Here is a 15,557-nt window from a genome sequence, read left to right on the forward strand (position 1 = left end):
TATCATTAAAATTTGGAGAAAATGCACTTTTTTCCAATCTTATAGAGAGCAAATGTATATTTTAGTTTCCATATGGATTATAAATCTATACATTGTTTAATATAGGTGTCTCCACTCCAAAGTGAGAATATATATTCACGATGAGTACACAAACATGCACACAAATACTCCCCCCCCCCCTTACACACACCACACACACACACACACACACACACACTCCAGAGATTGAAGCAGGGTAGACCCCATTTGTAAACAGATTATAAAGTTAATTGCATACTGCATTTCAATTGCGCAGCCAAATCCTTAAGGTTTTGTTTCCCTGATTTGCCGTCGCAACTGTTTGAGTCCAAAACAAACGTGCTGGTAATGACTCTGAGTCCCATGTGAACGTCAGTGAGATTCCTTCTCCTCTCAGGTACAGAAGGGCTTCAGCTTAAATTAGGAGCTCCACGGGGGAACAGGAAAAGATCATCCCCTCGTTTATGTTCTGTGTCTCTGCCTCCGTTATTCTTGATTACCTCTCCGAAACCCCGTCGCTTCTCCGGGTTTGACAGTTTTCATTTGGAGTTCACTCCCTTTTGACTTTGAATATTTTGTTGAGAGTGTTTGGAAGGTTGTGAGGTTAGGAAAAAACTTCTGAGAGTGGCAGAGACGTAATTGCCTTGTTCACATATTCGTTTACCACAAAACACTTGTGGCATCGTGTTGATGCTGGGCGCTGACATCAACATAGCTCGGGTTCCCCACTGACTGACTCTGTCATCCTCCAGAACGATTCCCTACCGGTTACTCTCAAGCACATCCCTTCATACTACATATTTAAATACACTTGTCACTTTTACATTACATTTACATTTCACTTGTTTAAAGTACTTTTATCTGTTTGTCAGTGCACTTTATTTGAATGTTCTATTCTGTTGTAAATTGAATTGTACATTTGACATGCTCCTATTTCTTGCACTGTGTTTATTGTTTAATGTTATGCACCACCCGCCACGACACAATCCTTATATGTGAAAACATTCGTGGCAATAAATGGTTCTGATTCTGATTCTGAACACTATTTTCTAGTTTAAATGTCAAATCTTAACCAGAATGTGAAGCTCCGAACTGAATTGTTTTACAAGAGAGGAATCTAAAATGCAAATTCTTTGGTTGTATTGTTTGGGGTAAGTGCCGGATGAGGATGGTGCTCGGAATCCCATCTGCGGCCATATTCTCGCTGCCACCGCCAAGTTTAACTGTGGCAGCTGTTGCGAGCCGTTGCTGCAGACAAGAGCCGAGATGGCCGAGCAAGTCCGTCGACCTCTGGTTCACCGTCCTTTTCCTTCTCTCAATATGCAAACCACCAGTATTTACTCTTTCAATCAGTCACTCTATCTTTCTCTTCCCACTTGTTTTTCTCTCTTATTTCTTCTTTTACATTTCCTCCTTCCACTGGTATCCGTTTGTCCTATCTCACCAGTGATGTTCCAGTGATTACACACTTCTCAACTCTGCTCCTATTGTTGCTCCAGGTGTATTGGTGCTTCTGACTGAATATACTATGGCGTGTTTGTATGTGTATTTATTTCCATGTTTAGCATCAACCCATGCATGAAGAAAAAAGATCATGCTTTTCTTCCCCGTTTGGGTTGAGTCTTAATTGCTGAAAATGTGTTGATTAGATGTGTGTTTCTGTGCGCGCGTACGTCAGTTTCAGCTTCGGAATGGGACTTGTTCATCCTTTTTTCATGTCTGGCACTGAAACAGGAATGAGAAGCCGGGGTAATTTCTGTGCTGGCAGCAGTCATTTGGCAGCTACGAGTGCTTGCAGAGATGCACACAAAACACACACACTCCCAGACAGAGCACACACATATATATTAAGAGAATGGGAACTTTAACAGGCAGACACATAGACAGACTTGCAGCCCAACTCAAGGTTTCTACTACATTGAGCATTTAACTCAAAAAACATTTTCACGCTCTCTTCCTGTTAGTAGCGGAGTGATAATTCCAAAACATATGTTGTGGTTGTGGTTTGCTACTCTGTCTTGGTACAGCTAACACACACATGGACACGATGCCTCATGAAGGCACTGGCTAATGTCAGAGACAACATACACACACACACGGCGTACCTATTAGTCATTAGTTCAGCGTCTCACGAGGGCACATCACTGTCCAGACTGACCTCTCTGTTGTGGCCTGCTGTCTCTGTCTGTGAATGGTGCGACACACCAGTGGGGATTGCCATCTGACAGGGATTATAGATCACAAATAAGCTCCATGGTGTGACTGTTTACACTGTAGTTGTCAGGATATGACAAGTATTGACATTTTATCTGGGTTTCAGTGGAAGCTCCGGCTGTAGGTTGTGCTCCTCAGCTGTGATGAGCAGACAGCTGATCCCCCTGGATACTGTAACTCAGCTTCCTGTCTCTATCTCCAAGTGTGATGAGTCGAGTAACACACTTTAATATACGAAGCCTTTCATTTGTATTTTGTATGGTCCATACACTTCAGTTTGATTCATTCATGCTCTTAATTCAATTATTTCAAGCAAGTTAATATGTTTTTAGGTTGTGCGGCTGTCCATTCCGCTCTCGTGAACGAGATGTTTTAAGAACCCTTTAAGGAAAGGTCTTCGGATTTGGCACAAATGTCCCCCTGCACTCAGTGAGCTTTTGGTAGACAAAGGTCACTGACCTAACAAAACTCTTTTTTTTGTTTTTTTTGTTTTACCTTAATTCAAGAATTTATTATGTTCATTTAGAAACATTCAAATAGATGTCTAATAGGGTAAAATCATGAAGTTTTGGACAGTCATGGATGTAAACAAAAATTGGATGCCTGTATTTCAAGTTTTCTCCTTGTACTCCTTGACTGTGTTCGTCCCAAAGCAGGTGATTGGACCAGCGGCGATGGGAAAAGAAGTTGCTAAAGGTGGCGGGCGGTGTCTAGTAAAATAAATGAAGGCCTTAATTCCATTTGACATTCATCTAATGAGAACCAAATTTCTAGTATTATCGTGACAAAGAGGTGCAATTGGATCCACTTGACAGTAATTGCCTGGCAGGCAGTCCACTCGATTTGCCCGTAAATCCTTACGGAATGGATTTGAGAGGAATAAGCAGTCAATCACGACAGAGTGCGACACTTCAATTCAGAGATCACTTTTCAACTCCCCTGCTGGAAGCTCCATTCATGGCCAGGGCGATTACTGAATTATCAAGCTCTCAGAGTTCACCGAACCTTTCAAATTAAGGATGTTTATTTTTTATTTGCTGAGGAATAACATTTGAAAGTTGCGATTACTTTGAAAGTTTTTCCATTCAAATACTGCTTTTAGAAAAGCCAACATTCTTAAGTCGGTGATTCCTTACTGTTTAAAATGGTGCAGGAGCCAGTTTTGCTTTGTTAGGCTCCAGGATACCAAAGTACAACTGTAGTACCTCTACCTTAGTCATTTTTTTCTTCTTCTTATTCCTAAATGCAAAAGCATTTGATTAAGCATTTGGAAGAAAATATGCAAGCACTTGCAAAGTCTCAATTGTTATTTAGATTATTCAGCTAATTGTTTCAGCTAATTTAGGCTTGACACTAATTGATGGTGCCAGTAGATCTGATACTGAGAGCGCCTGTCCCTGCTCAGGTGTCTAATGCTGAGGACTGATTGGGTCTCCCATCTGCTCATTACAAAGCACTCAGTAGCCATGCAGGGAAAATCTAATAACAAAATAGATGCTACAGCAGAGGTGGGCCTGACTTAGCACTTTAGAAAACCAGTGTTGTGTCCGAGCCAAGATAAAAACCCATGGCATGCATAGCAGACTGTGGCCAATAAGGGAGCCAGTCGTGTTGTATGAGAAATGCTAGAACCGAGCTTTTGGGTGGTTTTGTCTTCAACAAAATCGTAAGAAGTTTTGTTGGAAAGTCAGCTCTATATAAAATCTGAAATATGCTTTAGCGGTTTGGTGGATTTTCCCTGGGGATCTGAAATATTGCACTCTTCACACTGATTGATCCAAAGCTTTTGTGCCACTTTCTCCCCAAGGCATTATGCGAAATAGATTACATGTCCCATATGAATACCATAAATCTCATTAGTCCTACCACACACAATTAGTGTACATATACCCGCACACACATACATCTATTTTCATCGTTCATCCTCATTAAGAATCATTTTCAGCTGGCTAAATATCTGAGCCTCTCGTCTTTGATCTGTTGGAGGAAAAACAGCAGGGATTGATAGTCATCAAGTTCCTGCTTCATCCCTGTTTTTAGTCTTACATTTCAAAGCTTTGCTCTTATCTGTTTTCAAATCCCTCTTATGATGATCATTTTTTTTATATGTTTTCCGTTCAATGGGAATTCCAGGGCTTTATTTCTAATCATTACACAAGTGTAGATAAGCTCCCTGGCTTTGATGCTCGATGTCTTTTACGCTTAACAATGCTGTTGGTCCACAAGGGGAAACTAGTTGGGCAGATATACCTCACAGACAAACACAACCTGTTTTCCCTTTTGCCTGTCCACACAATACAAAAGCCCTGAAGGACATTGCAGTTGAGTTTAGCACTCTGAGGCAAGCTGTTCTTTCTCAACGTCTGGATGTTAGCAAAGCTGACAGAATCAAGTAAAGAAATTCTTCCCGAAGGCTTTGGGGTGGTGCTGCTCCCCAAAATTCCTAATCAAATTTTGCTCCAGCTTTGAATAAATGCAGTTGCAGTGAAACGTCTTCTGAAGTGCTAATATTCCCATCTATGCTGGTCTTTTGGCATGGATGGATGGGTTTGTTTGTAATATATTTGTATATATAAACTCTCTGAAAGGTGTCATTATTTCCACCTGCTGATTTGCACCACTCAACGCAGTAAGTAATTATTGATTATCAATTAAATGTTATTAGTGCCTGACAGTAAGGACACAACCACTACCGAGTGACCAGGAGACTTCAGAGTATGACAAGGGAACAAAGAGTGCAAGATAATAGTTTGACCTTTAACAGAAGTGTGTGGGTGCTGAAAGAAAAGATGTTTTTTTTTGGTCAAAAATGGAAAAGAGAACACTACAGAAGCCAAAATCAACTTATTTTGTTTTTAATAATGTCTTATGTGTGCGTTAAGTGAATTATGCTTAAATAATACAAAGCCTAGTCCAAAAAAAAGTGATAAAGAAAGAACATATTGGATCTGATCTTTTTTTAAATTTTTTTAAACATGTTATAAATCCTTATTCTAACATTTCTGTGTTGATAATTGAACTCCTGTCACAAATGCCAAATAATGTTGTCAGCTTTGAGCATTTAGATTCAGTTTTTGATTGTTTGTGTTGATCCAGGATCAACAGAGACTTTACTGAGTTTATGTTTTCTTCTTGCTACTATTATGGCTTTTAGTTATAGCTGTGACATGTATATTAACATATTGTCGGCCAAAGCTTAGTATGCATAACTTTTGTTAAGTGTTATCCAAGATTACAGCTCTTTTAATAAAACACTTACAAAAGACTGAAATTATCTCTCTGTCACAGGAGAATTTTAGTCTCTTTATTTCTCACCGTTTAGCAACGGTCTTAAAATGGTTCAATAACTCAAGGATCACTTCTGTCTGAGCGCCAGACATATAATTAAAACAGCGAAAAGTAGAAAAGTATTGTTATTCTCCTGGAGTCCTGCTTTTTGGCCTTCATTCTGTGATATCAATCCAGATTATACTGAGGAGTCACACCCACACACAGATATTTCGTTATGGCCAGAAGTACAGCAACATTATCTGTAAACTTTGATTATTTTTCATGTTAAGTACTCAAAGTGTAACGAAATGGAGGACTTGGCTGGTGATATGAATGGGGGGGAAAAAACACTTTAATGTGGACCTGCTTGCAATTTGACAAAGAGCTTAGCTGGTCCGACGCTGCCTAACCATGCTAGCACAGGACCAATGGCTATTCTACCAGGAAGACTAAGGGACTGTACGAATTTATGAATTAGCCGGGCTGTAACAAGTTCTACAAGCCAAAAAGGACACGCACATGTTGTATTTTCTACAAGGAGATTAGTAAATTTGCATCTATAAAGAGATGAAACACCACAATATATTTGACCGTGCTGTCTTTTTGTTTCAACTCGTCATATGCTAAACATTTTCTTTGATCTTGGTCGACTCTTTAATATGTTCTGTCATTACTTTTGTCTCAAACAAACAATTTAAATTAGGGTGAATTTGCTCCAGGTGTGTTTGCACGTGAAACCATGATTATAGTGTCATCAGTGAAGACCTCCTACCACCTGCGTCCTGATTAAATAATGTACGTAACTGTGTTGATAACTCCCAAACTGTGAGATGAAAATCACTCATCAAACGTCAGTCTGCTCCGGTACTTTACGTTAATTGAATAGAGCCAGTTAAGAGAAAGCATATTGATTAAGTTTTTTTTGCAAACGTGAGGAGAATATGGATGGAATTTTCGTCACGTTAATCAGAACTCTCATAATCAATCACAATTAACTGTGTTCATGTAAGCGATGGTGGGACTTGAGCAAATGAGGAATCAGTACCACTTCAGATGGTGATGTGGAAGTAGCCTAAAAGTAGATTCTATTCTGGAAATATTCTTACTTTCCATACAAAACATTTTTTCTCGTATTGTTTGCCATGAATGATGAACGATCATTTATTTTGTTTTTCACTCAGTGCCTTGGGTTCTCTTTGCTTATTAAACTTGGTCAGTCGTTGATGATCGTTTACATCAGTACACTCAAGTGATCGTCTTCACAGTGACAAATGAAAACAGGCATATTTTCCTTGCCATAACCTGCCAGAGTGATATATAGTTGTATAGAAATAAAGCTGAGAAATGTGTTTGTAAAATTTCCTCTGAAAAGTGATATGCGAGTATCTGCTGAGTGACGAGTGTGTGCTCAGCCGCTGGCTTCGACAATCAGAGACTGCTCTGGGAAAAAGCAAAAATTGCAATTTGAGAGCATTTCTTTGTAGAACTGTTTTAACATGCTTGGGCGCACATGATGTGGATTTTCTTTTCACAGAGGAAAAACTTCATATGGTTGTGATAATATATACTTTGATTTATTTTCTTCCACTTTCTTTTTCTCTTTCGGAACAGGAAACTATAAATAATGAATTGATTTAATGTTACACGCTAATGACTGGTATTTAAACTTTTAAACAATAAGGTATTTAGCATAATTGCAGATAGTGTGTGAAAGACTCAACGTGTGAGACATGTAAGACAATTACCGATACACACTTTCTAGTCCAGCAGTAAACAATTATTTGCATTATACTGCTTTTTCCCCCGCTCTTTTTTGGGCTAATTTTCCAGATCTTTTGATGTAAAAAAAATGCCTCTCACTACCTCCCAGAGAATAAGGTGTCCAACACCCAAAGATATTTAGTTTACATATAAAACAGCAAAGCAGAAAATCCTCTCACTTGAGGAATTGAAACCAGAGAGCGTTTGGCGTTTTCTTCATAATTTTTGCCTAAAAAAAATGACTGATGATTAAAATTGTTGCACATAGATTTTCTGTCCATCATTCAACTATTAGTTTTAGCTCTAATATTTTTCCTGTGAGTTATATTTTCTGTGATTAACTAGAACATGTCTATACAGCACTACACTGTACCCAATAGCCACATATAGATACTGTAATACTGTAGACTTTTTTAAGATGTTGTATGCTGCAGAAAATGAACAACATTCATCAGCCTGTGTTTGCTCCGTAGCACAAAGTACTACACTTCACAATGAAAAAGCCCTATTTATCTTTGAGACAGCAGAGAAACTCCTTTTAAATATATTCAGCAGCTGCAGAGTGTAAATCAAATGACGTATGACCTCTTCGCTATAAGTCTTTCTATATGGATGACTGTATGTATGACTTTGAAAAATCTATCACGGACGTTTAATTTGAACAATATGGCATTCTTTTGCACGTGTGGCAATGTGTTGGACGGATGGACATAAATTACTTCGACGAGAAGAAAGTAAACTACAATTTTAATTGGGTGTCTTCCAAAAAAGTTAGCAGTCATCTTTGAGGACATAAAATAAAAAAACAAGTTACAGTATGTGTTTACGGTTAGTCTGTAATGATGAAGTACGACTTCATATGTTTATGAAGCTATTTTTTTTAAAGTGAATCATAACACATTTTTACCTGTTGTCTGATAAAAAAAAAATTAAAAAAGAGGATTTCAGCCGCCTAATGTTTGTGCATATCTGCCAACAACCAAAAAGATAACAATCAACAATAATTGCCACAGGATTAAGAAGACAGTTAAGCATGGAAGTTGAATTGCTCAATTATAGGAAGTAATTTATGAGAAGAAACAAGCTTCATCATCTCAGCATCACTTGCATTCATTTGCAGATTAAAACAGGCAGAAGCATTCAAATTGTTCTTTTATATTACCGTAACTTACTAGATGTCTCTGTATCGGATGAGATTTTGCATGTTTATCCAAAACAAAATAATTTTCAGGGTCATCAAAGGGCAACAACAATGGGACATTATGTTAATGATTTTCCATAATGCAATGTTTGAGCATAACATTATTGAAGATGAAACATTTAATAAACCTGAAGAAAGCACTCAAGGCGGACGCTGTACCACACTCAGTGTGCATGTCACCCCGAACAGGGAAAAATAGAAAATCCTGTTGAGGTTACCACAAGCTGCCAAAGCTTGGTGCCTGGGTTGGAAAATAATCCCAAATGCATAAATGTTGTTTGGTTTTCTTCGTTCTATCTATCTTTTGTATTCAGTCTAGTCTTTGCGTTTACCTGAAAAATCCCGGCAGAGTTCAATTCTGTTGGAAAAGAAAGCCGACATTCCTCCAGTCTTTCAGAAGGTTTATTTTTCCTTTTTTTCTACAAACTGTTTATGCTGCAGGGTCGCAGTCAATGAAAGGTCAGGCCTCATGTAGAGAGATTAAAAATAGACCAAACTAGACTTTTCTGTAATGTCAGACCAATGCAGCCTAAGTGAAACTGATTTGGTTAATTTGAAGGTGAATATATCAGTGACTTTATATCAAGATAATGGTTGAAGTCGGTGCAATGCAGCAGAATTAAAGAGGATGTTGGAAAGAGAAGAGAGGTTGAAGAAAAAGAAAAGATGTCATCACAACTATTTCTTTAACCTGAAGATGAATGTTACATAAATTGTAATTTGATTTAAAATTCAAAACACTTAAAGCAACCTTGTGCATGAAAATTGTATTAAAGCGCATAGCTTTTGTTTTTGTCCCCAGACTAGATTGTGTTTGTGTTCCCAGCTGAAATCCTGTTTGTGTTGCATGTCAAATGTAGTAATAAGAAACTATTTACTACAAATAAGTCATCCACACGAATGGTCACCAGCTGCTGCTTCTCAACATGTTCATTGTGGTCCAAATCTAAAATCATAATTGAAAGTGCGTACTAATGGCCTTTCTGAATTGACACCATAATGACTGCCCTGCTTGTCATTTAGTTTTGTAAAAAAAGGCAGTAATGCATTTATTAAGTACAAGAAGAGATAATGGATGAACTTTATTATAATGTTGTGGAATACAGTAAAACCAATTAATGAATTGATTAAAAGTGTTACAAATTTCAGGATAGTATTCTCAGAGAGACAGATAAGGTTTTACCCATACATTCAGATTGGATTCAGATTTAAAACCCCAAAAATGTTTTCCATCATTGAGTTCAGAATAAATACATTTTCAGCAAGTTCCTCTCTGCAAAGGTCAAAGTGTGAATACTTTGGTGTGGACATGAGGTTGGCTGTGAATGCTCTGCAGCATCTTGCCGGAGGACAGAAAGTCTTCAGTGGACAAAAACTTTAATTCAGGTTGTTTCTACGTCAAGTACAAGTTTGCAGGTACAAATCATATTTTATACCAGATGTGAATTCTGGTTTATTATTCAAGCCTTGTAACATGCAGTGTCTTATATCCGTCACTTTTCTGACTTTTAAATAGTAAGCTGTCGATATTTGCCGAAAGTCGCTCTTGGGTGAGATATCTTGCACCCTCTGCTCTAAAAGTAATACGTAAAATAAATAAGTGTTAACCTAAAAGTAATATCATTTTATTTCAATCTGATGTTTTTTGCGACACTAAATTGATTGAATGCAGAGAGATGACTCGGAGGTTGTGGAAAGGTTGCGGTTTTCACATCGTCAAACCATGTATCTGCATAGCTGCATGCTGTGCATTTTTGTTCTTCAAGTGAAGAAATTGCTGTCAGAGAAACATAAGATGACATCTTCTTAGAACTGTGCACATCACAGCATGCTTTACATCCCTGCTTTGTCTTCAGCGCAGATATTCTACCTCTCTTCTGCTTTCTGTTGAGCTTTCACTGATGAGAAACCCATGACATGTTGGCCTGTTGCCATGTTTTGGATTAACATTTTTTTTTTTGGATTAATACAAAAATGACAACCACTTATTTGTACATTATGCTTTCATTTTCACACTGCGTTTATCTGCACTTTGTGCAGTCTCAGTAATACAAGCTAAGCCACTGGTGGTCTGGAATAATGGTCCTTTTACACAGTATTAGACCCAGATTGCAAAGTGCAGTGTGTATGTGGTCACAGCATCGTTACCTTCGTTACCTGTGATTGCTATTGATTTCTCAGATGCTGTTTCAGGGGGTTTTGCAGCTACATGCCAATGTGATTCATCGTGGCTATATATAAAATGTTATAACCTAACCTGTATGAAATGCCAATGGCTTTGTATGCAGATATAAATTAACGGGATGGAAAGGAGGGGATTTAAGTTGAAATCTTTCTTTTTCTTTTTCAATTGTTTTTTAAATGAAGGGATGAAGGGGCTTCAGCTTGAAAGGTGTGGAGGAATATATCAAACGGAAGATAAATGCTTACTGTTGAGGAGTGTTCGGTCAGCAGAATTTTTGAGTGTGTGTGCTTTGGATCTAACCGAGTTCCACAAGGTTGATTGAATTTCATATTATGCTTACCATCATACATCTACATTTTGTCTTCATTTTTGCAGGAGAACCACCATCTGTTATGTCAGGTGAACTGTTAAAATAACAGTGAACCAATGCTCGTTCACAGCAGCACTTCCTCAGAAACCACAACAGATTAACAGCGATGGTTACAAATAATCTAAATTATTTCTCAGTATTTCAGCCAATGCTAAATTGGTTCCCTAATTATTGCACATGTCAGGGCTGTTTCTAACTGTAATAAATAGACTTTCAGTGGAAGTATAACAGCATGCAAGCACCCCACGCAATTAAGCATAGAAGTTGAACCATTTATTGCTTCAATCACAAGTTATAAAGTGTCTACAGAAAGTGAAATAACAAGACTCTGATGAATATACATGGTTGTGTCTTCCAGGAGGCGGCGGGGGAGAATGTTACAGTCCACAGTGCAGCAGAGGACCGAAAGGAGAAAGTGCCGAGCCCACATCTCAGTCAACTGGTGGTCCTCACTAACAGTGGGACTCTTTATGGTCTAGCACAGAGAGTGGTGGCCACTGAGTCTCTGTAAGTACTCTCTCCACAACACTCCAGTAAACCATGCAACAAGTTATATGATTCAAAGACAAAGACATAGTTACACATAGTTTGACAGCACACAACATTATTGGTTGTTTCATTACTTGTGTGTCCAGGCAGTGTGATGTAACCTGTCAGTTATTTTCATCAAAGCATTTTCTCTTTTCAAGTTAAAGAAGTTGATTATGAAGCCTGCCCATCAAAGATTTGTATTTCACCCCTAATCAGAATTCTTAGTGCTCTCCCTATAATTTGCTATCTGTTTGTCTGACTCTTGTAATCAGAGGCTCACTTATAAATGATCTTGTCCTTCTTGCTCTGCCCTATGCAGCTACTCTCCCTTTTTATCTTGGTCCATTACATCCACACACTCGCACATAATTAGGTTAAACTATTGTCAGTGCAACAACTCTTCGACCCCGAGAAGTCTGCAGTGAACAAGTGCTTTATAATGAAAGTCTGTAAACAAAGGGCCCAAATGACACCACTCCAGAAATGCTGAAAAGGCCTACACAGCTTTTCATGTATCGGCGGCAGCCAACAAGTTTAGAAGAATAATGAAAGTGCGTAGGTGAAGAAATGTCTTTCTTGGGTGAAGTATAAAAGGAACCGATCCCCTGGTGTGAAAGGATTTGGACTTATTCTGGGCAGAACTGCATGGAAAGGTTTTTTCAGTCTGAAAAAGTGTTATTTAAAAAGGCAGCTAACCTAAGAGTGTATTGTGAGCACCTCTGACATCTTAAGCATGTGCCATTTTAAACCGTGAACAAGGCAATAAACAGAAAGTCAACATAAGAGCTCTGTCAGTTGCTCACCTTGCTGTTGTTCAGGTGTCCTATTTATACAAGCGTGATTGGAAAAGTGTGAACTACAGGGCGTGTTTTTCTTTCCCAGACTACATGTTGCCGAGGTAAACACGAGCTGTTCCAGCGAACCTCGATTTGATTTTCTCTGCCCCATGAAGAGAATAAATGTCCACTGTCCTCATTTATGGGGTGCTGACTGCATTTAATGTAGTGCTTTCAAATTCAGCACTAACCAGACTACTTATTTATAGTATTACTTTAAATATAAATATTTCTGCTGTGGTTACCAGTCATAAAAGAAGGAGAAAAAGCTCCTGATTACACATCAGAATTATCGAGGTGAATGTTGTTCACATGATGTTTTTAAGATTATATTTTCCACCTTTAAAAAAAATAACATACATCAACTTGTTGGTATAGAAACAGAAAAATTCCTGTCTCTCAGATTGCATATTAATCGATTAAGACACACGCGGGAATGTTCAAGTCAACTCTGGTTACAAAACCTCTTCAAGGAGCAGGACAGAATGCGGAGGCTCAAGTCTTGTTATATTCTCTTAAATTGCACCGTTCAATCAGTTGTGTTGTTGTTGCTCTAAAGACATCTTTGTGTGACGCGCAATCGACTCAGTAATCTGCGGACTTAGTCGTTCGATTTTCATTTAGTGTAAAACTATAAAAAAAACATCAATCAGTGTGAGTCCAAAGGTCTTTATTTAGTCAGAGTGGGGGTATTATTTCTGTCCTCATTGATTTAGTTTTGCTCTGTAATTATGTTTCTGCTACTTCACAGTCACTGTATTTTTCATGATATAATAATAATAATCAGCAAATAATCAGCAAAGGTAAACAGAGATAACGTGTGTTATTGTGCAGATGAGCATTTCTTAACAATTCACATCATTGTATTGACAGGTGAATATATTCCAGGTTCTCAAACCTAAATTCAATCAAAAGTAATTTCATCTTTAGTTGATCGATCCTTCTCTCTTGGGTAGCACAGAAACAACGCATACTCATTTTCTTTTTATGTGCCCAAACGTGTTCTTGACCACATTATGTCTCCACTGCGACAATTTAAATGGCTTTCTGTTTTTTTTTCTTTCAGTGTGTTTCTTGCCGAACAGTTTGAATCCCTCCAGTCCCACCTGGACACAATGATGCCTGCAGCGAAGAAGCCCTTCCTGCAACAGTTTTATTCACAGGTATACTTGCACCTACTCTGTGCTGTTCTATGAAATTACAGTAATTGTTTATCATGTTGTCACTGATCATGTTGACTCCAGTGGAAACAAGCTCTTCTTTTTCGTTTTACCTTTTCATTATGTGCCTGCCTGCGAGGCTTGAAAAGCCATCATACAGTTGTAACCGACACACATCTCAACTCATTGTGCATTAATAAAACATACTGTAACATATGCAGTGTCTTTGATTGGATAATTGCAAAAGAAACTCCAAGAAGAAATTCCAATTGCATTTACCTCACAGTTATTTGTAGCCATCTCCCTCAGTCTTGTTGTTTTGTTGAAAAACCCATTTCCATGTCAAGATAAGTGGCCATGTAAGTGCAACCCAGAATTCAGGAGTGTTCTTATTCAACAAAGGAGGCAATAGTCTGTCTCTCATGACCTCGCCGGCAGCTCTGTTGCCATCTTTACTTTTTTTTGTCCACTTGATATTTGAAGCTTTCAGGTACACAGACAGGTCTATTTTCCCCAATTAATGTCAAGTCCTATGATTTCACTCTTTGAATTGATGATTGAAGCAAAATCAAAGAGACCTTTATATTGTGTTTGCTTCATATGGTGTTGAATAACACAAAAAAATGTTGAATGTAACTCAACTACGTGTATTCTCCCTTCGTTTTCTCAGACGGTGTCGACAGCCAGTGAACTTCGGAAACCAATATACTGGATTGTTGCAGCAAAGGCCATCGACTACGAACAAATGTTACTCCTGATGTCTGGCGTTAAATGGGACATTAGGGAGATAATGTCGCAGCATAATGTGTATGTGGACGTCCTGTTGAAGGTAATGTTGCACAAGAAATGCGTGACTGTTGATGTGATATCAGGTGAGATCTAAGAAGGACGTGAGCTGAATCATTAAAGCAGCATTATTTATTTATTTAGCTTGTTTTCCACTTGGGGGCAGTGGAACAGGCTGTGAATGTGGCATGATCAGGGTTTAAAATGGTTATAACAAACGAGCAAATAGACGTAAAATCTCAATTTTACGTCTCCTTGGAGATGTAAATTAGTTCCTCCGTGGAGAAACTAACCAATATATGTTCAATATTCACTCTCTTTTAAGCTCCTATTTTGTTCCCCACCAACTCCATAAGGAAAATATCTGAATCTTTCAACAAGGATACCAGTAGTATTAGGATCATTTTTCATATTCATATCATCATTCCATTTAGTTTAGTCGCTAACTTTGTCTGGCATTTGGTGCTCGGCAGGTAGCGTACCTGCTGGAAGTGAGGTCGATGAACCAAAATAGTAAAGCTGCTTCTTCGAAAACCAAAGCAATGAGCTGAAGCTCAGTTCATAATTATCTTTACATCTGTTGCTACGTACAATTGACCTGTTTCACATTACATGTACCGGCAGTCATTTTATCTGTTGTTATATTATACTAATTGCATTTGTAATCCCTTTTGTGCATTAGGATTATGTTCAAAGACAGGAATGGAGACTTAATTAAAACAGCTTGTTTTTCACATTTCATAGAGATCATGTTCAAACACCATTAAGATAGCTCTGAATTGTCTCAATGTGTATTATTATTCTTCCAACAAATACTGTCCACTGCAGCCCTCTCAGTGTCTGGCGTGTCCTCAATAACGAGAAGTAGAACACACAGAAGTCAGCTGTAATCGATTTGCTTTTATCTAGCTGGGATTTTCCTCACCGTGTTTTTGTTGTACTTGAGAAATACAATCTGGGTGTATCCTTTTAACACCTGTTATATTTACATAAAGTATAATTATGTATTCCACTTCAATTCAAGAACTCCTAAGTTCCCTGTTGACCCATCTTGAGTTTAAATTCATTCAGGGTCCTTTTAATATTTATTCTTTGGGATGGGGTGAATAATTTATAACAGGGTGGGGGCTGTTGAGAGTTGAATGCAGATCTCTCCTGAAGTTTCAGCTTTGTTAAAGACATTTGAATTCCTGACACAGCTTTGGAATAGGAAGTTTTCCACTAA

At 38.2% G+C, this 15,557-nt stretch overlaps 1 protein-coding gene across 2 annotated transcripts in view; it reads left to right on the top strand.

Annotated features, from left to right (window-relative positions):
• The window catches only part of vps50 (VPS50 EARP/GARPII complex subunit), an 83,723-nt gene that overhangs the window by 60,380 nt on the left and 7,786 nt on the right, over positions 1-15,557 (top strand). For both annotated transcript variants that reach the window (XM_068576317.1, XM_068576318.1), the window contains 3 exons: positions 11,378-11,526; positions 13,453-13,549; positions 14,217-14,375. In XM_068576317.1, the coding sequence (XP_068432418.1) occupies positions 11,378-11,526; positions 13,453-13,549; positions 14,217-14,375 (405 nt within the window). The remainder of the gene's footprint in view (positions 1-11,377; positions 11,527-13,452; positions 13,550-14,216; positions 14,376-15,557) is intronic.

The sequence above is a fragment of the Clinocottus analis genome, unplaced genomic scaffold, assembly GCF_023055335.1.
Source record: "Clinocottus analis isolate CAN_PGR_092001 unplaced genomic scaffold, fCliAna1.0.p SCAF_14, whole genome shotgun sequence".
NCBI classification, from domain to species: Eukaryota; Metazoa; Chordata; class Actinopteri; order Perciformes; family Cottidae; genus Clinocottus; species Clinocottus analis.